This window comes from Elephantulus edwardii, unplaced genomic scaffold, assembly GCF_000299155.1.
Source record: "Elephantulus edwardii isolate Elephantulus edwardi_28Jun2011 unplaced genomic scaffold, EleEdw1.0 scaffold00176, whole genome shotgun sequence".
Classification (NCBI taxonomy): domain Eukaryota; kingdom Metazoa; phylum Chordata; class Mammalia; order Macroscelidea; family Macroscelididae; genus Elephantulus; species Elephantulus edwardii.
The window spans coordinates 4,850,075-4,863,063 of NW_006399926.1; the positions used below are offsets into that span (position 1 = coordinate 4,850,075).

Below are 12,989 nucleotides of genomic sequence, written 5' to 3' on the forward strand. Positions count from 1 at the left end.
CCTAGCTTTTCTGTAATGAATTTTATAGTCCTTGGTTTTAGTCCTAGGTCCATGATCCACCTTGAGTTGGTTTTTGTGTATGGAGTGAGGTGTATGACGTCCCTTTCTAAGGACTGGTCCTCCTTGCAACAGCCCAGAGTATGCCAGACAGAGCCTCAGAATCCTTGCCTCCAAGGAGCCAGCCTGGGCTCACTCTCTATAGGGCAAACCTGTTTGTTCCCCTAGCCATCTATGGAATATTCAACACTCTTCTCCAGTGCCACAGCTCAAAGGTATCAGTTCTCCTTTTATCATCGCCAATCATTTTCCAGCTTTCTGACACATAGCAAGTAACTGCAAAGACTATGGCCTGAATCAGGCACACCTTAGTCTCCAGACTGACATCGTTGCTCTTCAGTGCTTTGGAGAAGTATCTTGACAGCAGACTTTCTGAGTGCAATTTGTCTTTTAATTTCCTGGCTGCTGGTACCAAGAGTGTTGACTGGGGAACCAAGCAAATTGAAGCTGTTTAAAAATCTCAGTCTCTTCATCATCTGTCATGATGCTGCCAATCAGCCTAGTGAAGAGAAACTTTGTTTTCTTGATATTGAAATTGAGTCCATATTGAAGGCTTTAGTCCTTGATTTCCTGCAGCAAGCGCTTCATGTCCTCCTTAGTTTGATAATGCAGGTTGTTCATGAGTCTTTCTCCAATCCTGTTGTCACATTCTCCTCATATAGCCCAGCCACCCAGATGATCTGCTCTGCATATAGATTGAAAAGGTATGGAGATAAGGATTTATCCCTGGCATACACCTTTCCCAGTTTTAAACCATGCAGTGTTTCCTTGCTTCATTCTTAAGACTGCCTCCTGGTCCAAGTGTAGGTTTCACTTAAGCACTGTCAAGTGTTCTGGGATTTCTATTCTTCTCAGATTTAGCCACAGTTTTTTGTGATCCACAGTCAGATGCTTTTGCATTGGCAATTAAACAGAGATGGACATTCCTTTGGTACTCTCTGCTTTCAGCCAAGATCCATCTGACATTAGCTATAATATCCCTAGTACTACAGCCTCTTCTAAACTCAGCCTGTGAGGGAGCTCTGGTGGCCTAGTGGCAAGAAGCTGCACTACAATCCCTGAGGTATGCAGTTCAAATCCACCAAATGCTTTGCTGGAGAAGGAGGGGCAATCTCCTATCCCAGTCAGATCTGATTTGATGGTATACACACAATAATATAAAAAAAAAATTAAACTCAGCCTACACTTCATCATGATGGAGAAAAGATTGAAGTTGTCAAGTATTTCATTTTACTTGGATCCACAATCAGTACCCTTGGTAACAGCAGGCAGGAAATCAAAGATAGTTTGCCAGAGGGTAATAGCAATGCTATCAAGGACCTAAATAATGTTCTGTGTCTGATTCAAGCCTTGTATTTTCAGTTGTTTCCTTGCATCTGACAGTGGGATAATTAATAAGACAGATCAAAGAAGCAGTGCCTTTGAATTGTGGTGCTGTACAACAGTGTTTAGTATACTACGTATACCATGGACTGCCAAAAGAACAAATATGTCTTGAACGAAGTGCAACCAGAGTACACTTTAGAGTCAAGGATGTTGAAACTTTGTTGGACATATTTTCAAGAGGAACTAGTCCTTAGAATGAGAAATCATGCTAGGAAAGGTAGAGGGGTTATTGAAAGAGAAGACAGTTCTCAGTGAGATGATTGATGTCTGCCACAGTGGGATTGAATATGACATAGTGAGGATAGAGCAGAGTTTAAATGTCTTGTTGATAAGTCTTAGTTGACAAAACCTCATGGCATCAGCTAGGAGTAGTAGTGATTCTGTTTTGTGGGAGGTTTTTAATTAATATCATACCTTACTCAAGAAAACCATGATTTTCTTGCCCCTGTAGGTTACTAGAAGCAAAAATAATTTTTTTCAAATACAGAAATGTACCAAATTTTCACCTTTGATTATTAATCTTTTGTAATGTCTTGCTGCTTTCCCTCTTCCAGACTCCAGTTGTACAGAATGCAGCATCTATTGTTCAGCCATCTCCTGCCCATGTGGGACAGCAAGGCCTTTCCAAGCTTCCTTCCCGGCCTGGAACCCAAGGGGTTGAACCTCAGAATTTGAGAACGTTACAGGTATGTGACAGTTAATGAGAGGGCCATTGTCAGAGGCTTTACTCCTACTACTACTGTGACCATCTGCGTTCCTTTACTGTTCACAGAGGTTTTCAGAGGCCTGTTAGTTATGAAGTGGATGGCTAATCCTGCTTCCTAGTCTGTTATAATCTGGGAGCTCTACTAAAACCTGTCCACCACCGTGGGTAATCCTAGTGGCATAGCTTTCAGTATTGTAGCAACCCACAAGTTATATCATATATCAATACAGTAAACTGACAGACAAGTGCTGTACCAATTTGAAGAAAGTTCTCCCCATACACAACAAACTGACAATTTAGTTTGTAACTCTAATAGCAAATCAGTCTTCACAGTATTTGTTCATTAGATCAAAATGGCCAGGCAGCTTATACCTGATTATTAATTAAATTTAAAAAAAAAAACAAAACACACACACAAAAAAACCAAACACCACCTACCTTCCCAAATCCAACTGCTTCACATAAGCAGAATTGTTGTAGAAGCTTAATCTCAGCAGTCAAAACTAGACCAGGGGCAGTCTCTGAGTCATACCACCAATTACTCATGTGTAAATTATTCAGGTGACACAACCTTGATTGCCAAAACTGAGACGGACCTGAGGCATTTGCTGCAGAAGCTCCAGGACTGCATCTTTCAATATGGGTTGAAGCTCAACATGAAGAAAACAAAAATTCTCACCACTGGGCCGATTGGCATCATCAAGGTAGATGGTGAAGAGATTGAGATTGTGTTTAACAGCTTCAGTTTTCTTAGCTCCACAGTCAGTAGTCTTGGTTCCAGCAGCCAGAAAATCAAAAGATGAATTGCATTGGGAAGACCTGCTGTCAAGAACCTCTCCAGAGTACTGAAGATCAATAATGTCAGTCTGGAGACTAAGGTGAAGTTGATCTAGGCCATGGTCTTCGCAGTTACTTGCTGTGCATCAGATCTCTGAACAATGACTAAGGATAATAGAAGGAGAATTGATGCCTTTGAGTTGTTCTCGAGAAGAGTACTTAATATGCCATCATGGGCTCCTAGGAGAACAAACAGATTTGTTCTGGAGTGGGTGAAACCAGGCTGCTCCTTGGAGGCAAGGATTCTGAAGCTCCACCTAACATACTTTGGGTATGTTGCAAGGAGGACCATTCTTTGGAAAGGAACATGATGCTTAGGAAGATGGAGGGACAATGCAAGAGAGGAAGACCCTAGATGAGATGGATTGACACAGAGACCTGGGTAATGGGCATACATGTGTCAGATACAGTGAGTTTGGCTCAAGATAGAGAATGGTTTAGAACTCTTGTATTTGTATATAGGGTCACTGTGAGTCACAGTTAACTCAACAGCACATAACAACATGTTCAAATTGAGGCTAAAGACAAAATAAGTCCATGAGAACCAGGATACAATCTAGAATCTATTCCATCTGAAATTCAAGATTATCTTAAGAATAGGTTTGAAGCATTGAACACCAGTTGTCAAAAGACCAGATGAATTAAGGGATGATATCAAGGATATCATCCATCATCCATGGAAAAAGCAAAAGATCATTACAAAGACAGAGGAGAGAGAAAAAAACAAAATGGATGTCAGAAGAAGAGACTCTGAAAATTGCACTGAAGCATCAAAAAAGCCAAAATAAAGGGAAGACATACTGAAGAAAAACCTTAACAGAAGATTTCAAAAGGCAGCTCAAGAGGACAAAACAAAGTATTACAATGAATGTGTGGAGAGCTTCAATTGGAGAATAAAGAAGGAAGAACTTGCTCTGCATTTCTCAAGCTGAGAAAATTAAAAAAATTTAAGCCTCAAGTCACAATATTGAAGGATGCTATGGACAATATATTGCATGACCTAGAAAGTATCAAAAGAAGATGGAAGGAATATACAATACAGAGTCACTGTACCAAAAAGAACTCCCTGACACCGAAAAATTTCAGGAAGAACTGTATGAGCGGAAGGCAATGGAAATGAAGGAGGCGTGGAAGCTGCATTGAAGGCATTGGGGGGGAAAAAATGTCCCAGGAATCTATGGGATACAGTTGACTTGTTTTAATTAACAGATGCAGCCCTGGATTTTCTCACCAGTCTAGGCCAGGAAATTTGGAGAACAGCTCTCTGGCCAGTGGATTGTAAGAGGTCCATATTTGTTCCCATTTTTAAGAAAGGTGATCCAACAGAGTGTGGAAACTCTCCAACAATATCCTTACTATCACATGGAAGCAAAGTGCTGCTGAAGATCATTCAGAAATGGCATAGAAAGGGAACTGCCAGAAGTTCAAGCAGGATTTAGAGAGGCTTTGGCACCAGGGATATATCATTGCTTATGTCAAATAGATCCTGGCTGAAAAGAAAGAATACTAGAAGAATGTCTTATTTATGCCTTTTTGACTAGGCAATAACATTTGACAGTGACTCATAGCAGGTTATGACTAACCAGTGACAAGAATGGGAATCCCTGAGCACTAAGTTGTGTTCATGTGAAACCTAGACCAGGAGGCTATTGTGTGAATAGAGCAGGGAAACACTGAATGGTTTAAAATTCAGAAGGGCATGTGTCAGGGTTGTGTTCACTCTCCATACCTATTCATTTTGTATGTTGAACACATTATTCGAGAAGCTGGACTCTATGAAGAGGAATGTGACATCAGGGTAAGAGGGACACTCATCAGTAACCTGCATTATGGTGATGACACAACCTTGCTTGCTGAAAATGAGGAAGACTTGAAGCACTTGTTGCAGAAGATCAAATAAAGCCTTTGGTGTGGATTACATCTCACTGTCAAGAAAACAAAGATTCTTAACACTGGACCAGTAGGCAGCATCGTGATAGATGGATGAAAGATTGAAGCTGTCACCAACTTCATCTTACCTGGATCCACAGTTAACATCCTTGGTACCAGCAGTCAGGAAATCAGGAGACATACTGCACTAGGAAAATCTGCAGTTTAGGGACCTCTCCAAATTACTGAGGAGTAGTGATGTCAGTTAAAGGAGTAAGATGTATCTAATTGAGGTCGTTGTCTTTTTGATCACTTGCTATGCATCTAAGAGCTTGACAGTTAATAAGGATGACAGAAGAATTGAGACCATTGAGTTGTGGTGTTGGAGACAAGCATTGAACATCTCATGGACTGCAGCCAGAGTTCTCTTTGGAGGCAAAGATGATGAGGTTTTGCCTCACCTATTTAGTGCATGTTGTAGGTGTGGTTATTTCTTGGAGAAGGATATGACACTCAGAAAGACCGAGAGTCAGTGTAAGAAAGACCCTTGACCAGGTGGATTGACATGGTGACTGCTGCAGTGGTCTGTAATGTGTCAAGAAATGTGAGGATGGCACAGGATAAAAGAGGGTTCAGATCTCTTGTACATACAGTTGTTATGGGTCATACTTGATGGCACCTAACAACACAATGTGTCTATTAGGAGGCACTATGGCAGTGTTTGGAAGCAGAAGTGGCATCCACTTCCTAAACAACATGCCTCCAGAAACTCTATGAACTTTGATATATATCAATAGTTGTAGAGTGGCTTCAGGCCTATTGTTCATAGGGTCACTACGAGTCGTGCTCGACTTGAAGGCAGTAAACAACAACAGTGGTAGTGTAGTGTATGATGTGTTGCTTTGCTAACCAAAAGGTCAACAATTCAAATTCAACCACCATTCTGAGGAAGAAAGATGACAGTCTCTTCTCTATAAAACTCTATAATAGTTTATAGACAGGGAGCACTGGTGGCAGGAAGCTGCACTGCAATCCTTAAAGCTCACGGTTCAAAGCCAGCAGATACTCCGCTAGAGAAGTAGAGACAATCTCCTCTTGTGCCAGTCAGATCCAGTCCTACAGTACACAAGGGGCGAAAGTGGTTTCTAGCCTTTATATAGAACCCCAGTGTAGGATTGCAGTGGGTTGGGACCAACTTGATGGCAGCATATGTGGAATTTTGATAATCTGTTAAGAGCCTTGCTGGGTCAGTGGTTAAAATACTATGCTACTAACTAAAAGAGTTCCAGATTGAACCCACCAGCCATGCCATTGGGGGGGTTGCGGGGATGCAGCTTTGGAAACTCTATAGTGGACGTCTACACTGATAACAGAATTGCTCTGAGATTTAATTTATTCAGTGACTGTGTGTATGGTTACTCAGGGCTTACCATGATGATAAATGTAGATTCATCCCATAGCTCACTAGATAAAAATGCCAAATCTGACTCTTTATGTGCTGCTCAGCTGTATATTAAAGGCAGTATTTTCTCTTTGTCATTTTATGACACATTATACTAGCTGTAACTCACTTTTCCTCTCTTCTTTCCATTCAGGGTCACAGTGTCATCCGCTCAGCAACTAATACCACCCTTCCGCATATGTTGATGTCTCAGCGTGTTATTGCACCAAATCCAGCTCAGTTACAGGGTCAAAGGGGTCCACCTAAACCTGGCCTTGTACGCACCACAACACCTAACATGAACCCTGCCATCAATTACCAACCGGTAAGAGGGAGTCCTAATATGGTAAGAGAGATCTTTCATTTTGTTTGCCTGTTGAAAAAGCCATGTGTCTTGAGTTTGGGAATGTTAAGAAAAGTTTGGACAAGGGTAATTTGGGTTCCACTTGGATTGAGAACATTCCCCAAAGTGAAAACTTTGAGGAATTTTATTTAAATCTGTGTTGGAGAACAGACGTTACACACAAGAGCATCAGTAAGCTAAATTCTCCTTTGAAAATGTGATGTCATGTCTTTTTTTTTTTTTACCCTCAATGAGCTTTTGGGAAGCTTAAGTAGTCCATAGAGAGTTCATGGCTTGGTAGAGAAGGAGTTTTACAGCCGGCCTGAAGGCAAGTGGTTTGAATCAACCAGCTTGCTCTCGGAGAAAGATGGGTGATTTCCTCATCTGCAGTTTTCAGCCTCTGAAAAATTGCTGGCAGAGACAGCTGTTAGTTCTGGCCCAACAACCAAGAGTGAGTGAGTGAAGTAGTCCAGAGTAGAATCAGAATGTGTCCTTAGCCAAGAAAGTAAGAATTGAGTCCTTTCTCATACATGCCATCATTGACCCTATTCTCAAATCTATTTCAGCAGTCAAGTTCTTCTGTTCCTTGTCAGCGAACAACATCTTCTGCCATCTATATGAACCTTGCTTCCCATATCCAGCCAGGAACCGTCAACAGAGTATCCTCACCACTTCCTAGCCCCAGCGCCATGACCGATGCTGCCAACTCACAAGCTGCAGCCAAATTGGCTCTTCGCAAACAGTTGGAAAAGACACTCCTGGAGATTCCACCCCCTAAACCTCCTGCTCCCTTGCTTCACTTCCTGCCTAGTGCAGCCAATAGCGAGTTTATTTACATGGTAGGCTTGGAAGAAGTTGTACAGAGTGTCATTGACAGCCAAGGTAAGCCTTTTATACCACTATTCTGTCTAAGCAAATTGCCAAACCTTACTGCCGTGAAACAGAACACCATAGTATACGGTGCAGTATAGCTCCTTGCAGTTTACATACCACCTTCCATCTCTTAGATTTTGCTTAGGAGCAGCATTTCAGAAAAGCCTTTTGTTTTTCTCTGGATTTGAGGCTTAATTTTTATTGTGCATTTTGGTATTGGTGCTTTTTGTAGTATCTTATTTGGTTCTTTTGCATGGCATATAGTATAGTAAATGCATGATTTGGTGGCTAGACATCTCTTTTTTTAATGTCTGTTTATGTGGCATAATATTGCATTACATTTCTGACCTTTTGAATCCTTTTAGGTGAGAAATGGGCATATTCACGGTAGATAAATATCAGGGAAAATAACCAAATAAAAGTTAAAACTTCTACTAGTTTAGACTGTAAAGTATTAATCCCATTAGACTAATTAAGGTTACTAAGCCTGAATCTCCATACATCTGGATTTATGAGAGTACCTGACAGTAACAGAAAGTGCCTACAGGTGTCAATATTAATTATAAAAAGATGACAAAAAGAATAATTCAGACTCTTGATAATTAAAGTGACAAGCACAAAACTGGAATAAGTGGAGTAAGGTAAATAGGGCAAGTGAGATAAAAATATGCTCAGAAGCAAAAAACATGAGCTAGATAAAATTTTTATATTCTGAATTTACACAATATTTTCCTCTCACTGTGAGAGTATGAAATCGGAAGACCTGAGCCTCTCACAGCTGTGCCAATAAAGAACTAACTATTCCCTGAACTTAATTTTCCTTATTTGTAAGTGGGGATAGTGATATCTGAGCTTTCTAAAGTGGTGACGTTACAATAAAATTATTTACTCATCAAAAACAGAAATTTAAAATCTTTTATTTTAGCAATTAAAGAGTACTTTTTTTTTACAGATGGTTCATTGGTAGTTTTGGTTTTGGCATTGTTTTAATTTTTGTTTTTGGTGAAGAGTACTATTTTTGTAGTCTTTTTAACTCAGCAGAATAAAAAGATTGTTTGAAGTGAAACAGGAGATAAAAAGGAAATATGAAGCCATTGATTGTTGTTTCTGTTGGCATCTAGGCAAAGGCTGTGCCTCACTTCTGCGGGTTGAACCCTTTGTATGTGCCCAGTGCCGCACAGATTTCACCCCCCACTGGAAACAAGAGAAGAATGGTAAGATTCTGTGTGAGCAGTGTATGACCTCCAATCAGAAGAAGGCTCTCAAAGCAGAACATACCAACCGGCTGAAAAATGCTTTTGTTAAAGCCCTACAACAGGAACAAGTAAGAATTCTGACTTCTACTTGCCCACGTTTTCCAGAGGGTGCTTCCTTCTAGTTTAGATGAGTTGTTTCTGTGATTTCTACAAACCTCTGAGCCTGGGGACCTGAGTTTTCTTTATTACTTCTACATTCTTTCTTCCTCTTTTGTATTGAACTGATTGTTTTCTGAATGGGGATGAATAATTTTCTGTATAGGAAAAAGATTCTTGACTTTGCCTATACCATCAATGGAATATTCTATATTCTTTATTTTCTCCTCAAAGAAAATGGGTTTTGATGAAAGAAATTTTATTTTGGCACTTTATATTTCTTTGAGAGGTATAAATTGAAGGCACAGATTATAATAACATAACCAAATGAAGAATAGTCTCACTAGAGTAAATGGCCATCTCTTACAGTACTTCTACGAAGAAAGTATCTTGGCGAGGTGAAAATATGTTGAGAAGCTCAGATACTTTTCCTCTGTCCCATTTCTCATACTATCAGACCATCATGAACTTTCTGGAAAATGAGTAGACAAGGGTCAAAATAAACAGCCCTAATCATCTCCTCCCAGACACCTACCTAAATCCTTCCAACCAGCTTCTGAAAATTAACTGTCCCGAAGAGAGAAATTTCTTAATTAAAGAAACAGCTTGCCTTCATATACCAGAGAGTTCTGTACACCCACTCCACTAAACGTTTTTGCCTTTTCTAAATCCCTCCAACTACCTGGCAGCATTAGAGATAAGAAGATCTCTAGATCTTTTGATTAGGAAATTGGGTACTATTCCTTTCCAAATTGATCTGGTGACTCCCAACAGGAAATTGAACAGCGATTACAGCAGCAGGCAGCCCTCTCCCCAACTACAGCTCCAGCTGTGTCCAGTGTCAGTAAACAAGAGACCATCATGAGACATCATACGCTTCGGCAGGTAAGAACTTTTCACTGAGCCCTCATTTCTCTCAAAGATTTTAATATATCATTTGTCCCAGGACAAATTCATGTATCTTTTCTCCAGGAAATTACACAATTCTTTTGCTTTTATTCTTTATCCTTACTTTCCACTTTACCTTCCAGCACAGTAAATTTATGGTTGACTGTCCTCTCCTCATTTCAGGCTCCACAGCCCCAAAGCAGCCTCCAGCGTGGCATCCCCACATCTGCCCGCTCCATGCTTTCCAATTTTGCACAGGCACCCCAGCTGTCTGTACCAGGTGGCCTCCTTGGCATGCCAGGTAAAATGGGCTTCTATATTTTTCTCAGGCTCAACTGGTTATTAGTACGTAGGTTTTTTTGTTTTGTTTTTTTAAAACAGTTTCAAAGACCTGATTCTATTACTGACCACAAGGTGTTCTTTTCGTAGTCAATAAGACAGGCAGATTGCAATATCCATAAGCACTTTTAGTAAATAGTTAACAGCCCCTCAGTGAGTTGTCCTTTCCTTTGCTTTTTGCTCTTTCTTTAGATCTAGTCTTTTCACACTTAGGCTGCAGCAAATGTTTGGTAAATTTTTACTATGTATCCTGCATAGGAGTAGGCGTTAGGGTTTGTGTGGTTAAAAACAGCACAATCTTTGCTGATACTATAGTTTTAAAGGCTAAAGTGCACTCAGTGAGTGTGTGGTTATTGATGTCTTTTAGCCAAGACAGAAAAGTCAACAAGTCTAAGCCTGGTTGAATGATCTGAAATGCTTCTCCATAGAAGAATCCTCAGAATCAAAATAGATTGAGCAATTCCTTCTTCTTTTCCTCTGCAGTTGTTTACCTGCTAGATCATTAGGACCGTGTTCATTATTTTTGGTAGAGTTAGGATTTCAAGAAGATCTCTTTCTTTAAAGATTGAGAGCTAGAAAGGAGATGTTGCTGGTGGACTAAAGCTATGGCTGAGGCCATACAAACAAATTCTGATGTCTTCTTTCCTCTTCCAGCTGCAGCTCAGGGAAGTATAGTAGAGGGTACTATCATTTTTTTTTAATACTTGCCTTCCACTTTTGTCTCCTGGTTCTAGGTGTCAATATTGCATACTTGAACACTGGCATCGGAGGACACAAAGCCCCAAGTTTGGCAGACCGACAGCGGGAATATCTTTTAGACATGATCCCTCCCCGGTCTATATCGCAGTCCATCAGTGGACAGAAATAACGCCTGTTCCACTTGTCCCGCCCTAGCCTTGAATCCTTGACCCATTTCCTCTCCTTTTGCCCCCAACTTCCGTCGCATGCAGTGCCTGTACTGGTGCCTACCATACACGGAAAACAAAACAGAAAAACAGAAGACAAAAATAGAAATCAACAAGAAAACACGCGCGCCCTGCCCTGCACCTCCCCTTTATTCCATACTGCTGCGATCTGTTCTGTCACTGTCTACTCTTTTCAGTTTTCCTTAACACTGAGGTGGATCTTCACCTCTGATAGAGGTCAGAGCAAGGTCCCGGGGAAATTCAATGCCCTCTGACATATGTTTCTAAAGTTTGTTTTTATGCTACAGTTATTTCATTTGAATGATATTGTGTGTTATTCCTTTGTTCAGTGAACGGTTAAACCTTTTTTCCCCCTTCCCCTATTTTTTTCTTTCTTTTTCTGAACACAAATGACCATTCAGCTAAACGATAGGAGCATTGCAGTAGGGTCCTCATGACTGAGACTGTTCAGGGCAGAAGTTTTTAATGCACTTAACCAGGGTGTCAGGGAGCTGATGGCATCAAATGAGTAGGAACAGTATCCCAACTGTGGGTATTTCTGGAGAGTTTGGGAGTTAGTATTTAGTATTGAAGTTAGGCTCTAAGAATAAATGGAAGGAGCCTGGAGGAGAAGCTTTAAAAAAACCCTACTATCCTGGAATTTGTCCATGGAGATGTGTAATTTTGAGCATAGTATTGAGCCAGGAAAGACAGAGCAGAGCCTGGCCTTCTTGATGCTGAGGGGATGGGGAATAATAAGATTGGTATTATTACGTGGGGACATGGAAGTCCATTCCAGGCCAACTAGCCCAAATTCATTTCATTGTAACTTTCTTCATAAAGTGCCCTCCCATTTGCATTTTTAAAATCCTAATCTATCCCACAGCCCCTTTTTAATAGAGGTATACCTATAGCCATACTGTCCCAAGGCAGTTCATGGAATGTCCTAGAGGTTGGTATTGGCGTGAAGTGAATGAAATAACAAAAGGGGAAAATGGACTTGGAGGAAGGAAGAAGAAGGATCTTTCTTTGCAGTCTGATTCTCAGATTTGTCTGTCCCCTACCCTTTGAGTGCCAGAAGATGAGGGTGAGTGAGGCTACCTAATCAGATTGGGGTCCTGCCTTGACTCTTCTTCACTAACTGCAAAGTCAGTTATTCAAAACCAAACAGTTCATATCAGAACCAGCTTTGGACCTCTGCTGTCAAAGTAGATTGTTGGTTGTTTTGGGTTTTGGTTGTTTTGTTTTCTTGTTTTTTCTTTTAATTGTTCTAGCATTCTATTAATTTGGGATTTTTTTTTTCATTGTTTTTTTTTTTTTAAGTGCTACTAATGTAGAGAATGAATTGAATTGTGCAATGTTGCTGTTCTGGGGATTGGGGAGATTAGCATCCCATTTCCCCCCACTGTTGGAAAAAGGGAGGGGCAAAACTGTTTCTGAGGTAATGGAAGCCCCTTTAAGATGGAGTTTCTACTCTTCATCGTGTACACATGCCTATCTCTCCAGCTCTAAAAGCTGCCAGAGTACGCAGAGGAATACTATTAGCAGAGAGGTATGAGGAGGAGTTGAATATTCTGGCCTTGAATGCCACCTGGGAAAGTTCCTCCATTTTATTTTTAAAAGTTAAAATAATTCTTTTAAAATAAGGCACTTTTAAAATTAACACATACACAAGCTGCACATCTTTCCCCTTAAAGTTTGGAGGTAGAGTGGTAGGAGGAGTTAGAATCAGACTCTCTACTCCACCACTGGCCTCTACTCCCAAAACCCCAGTACTACTGTGGGTAATTATACTGGCCCTACGGGTCTTCTTGGCTTCTTCTTTATTTTCTTCCCTCCCTTCCCCCAAATTCATTTGAGCACTTAATTAAGGAGCAGAGATGCAGCCTGTGTCTAGGCTCCCCCCAGTGGTGAAATGATCTGGAAGCTAGACGCTAGTAACAGGTAGTGATGGGGTCGTTTTTTCGAGTATTTTTCTGGGGAATGTGGTACC

General features: G+C 40.7%; 1 protein-coding gene across 1 annotated transcript in view; it reads left to right on the forward strand.

Moving 5' to 3' along the window:
* Positions 1-11,072, forward strand: part of GATAD2B (GATA zinc finger domain containing 2B) — a 175,557-nt gene extending 164,485 nt beyond the window's left edge. The window contains exons 5-11 of the mRNA XM_006895871.1: positions 1,998-2,129; positions 6,451-6,621; positions 7,206-7,521; positions 8,634-8,836; positions 9,639-9,749; positions 9,936-10,053; positions 10,826-11,072. Of these exons, the coding sequence (XP_006895933.1) occupies positions 1,998-2,129; positions 6,451-6,621; positions 7,206-7,521; positions 8,634-8,836; positions 9,639-9,749; positions 9,936-10,053; positions 10,826-10,959 (1,185 nt within the window). The 3' untranslated portion in view covers positions 10,960-11,072. The remainder of the gene's footprint in view (positions 1-1,997; positions 2,130-6,450; positions 6,622-7,205; positions 7,522-8,633; positions 8,837-9,638; positions 9,750-9,935; positions 10,054-10,825) is intronic.
* Positions 11,073-12,989: the final 1,917 nt, after the last annotated feature.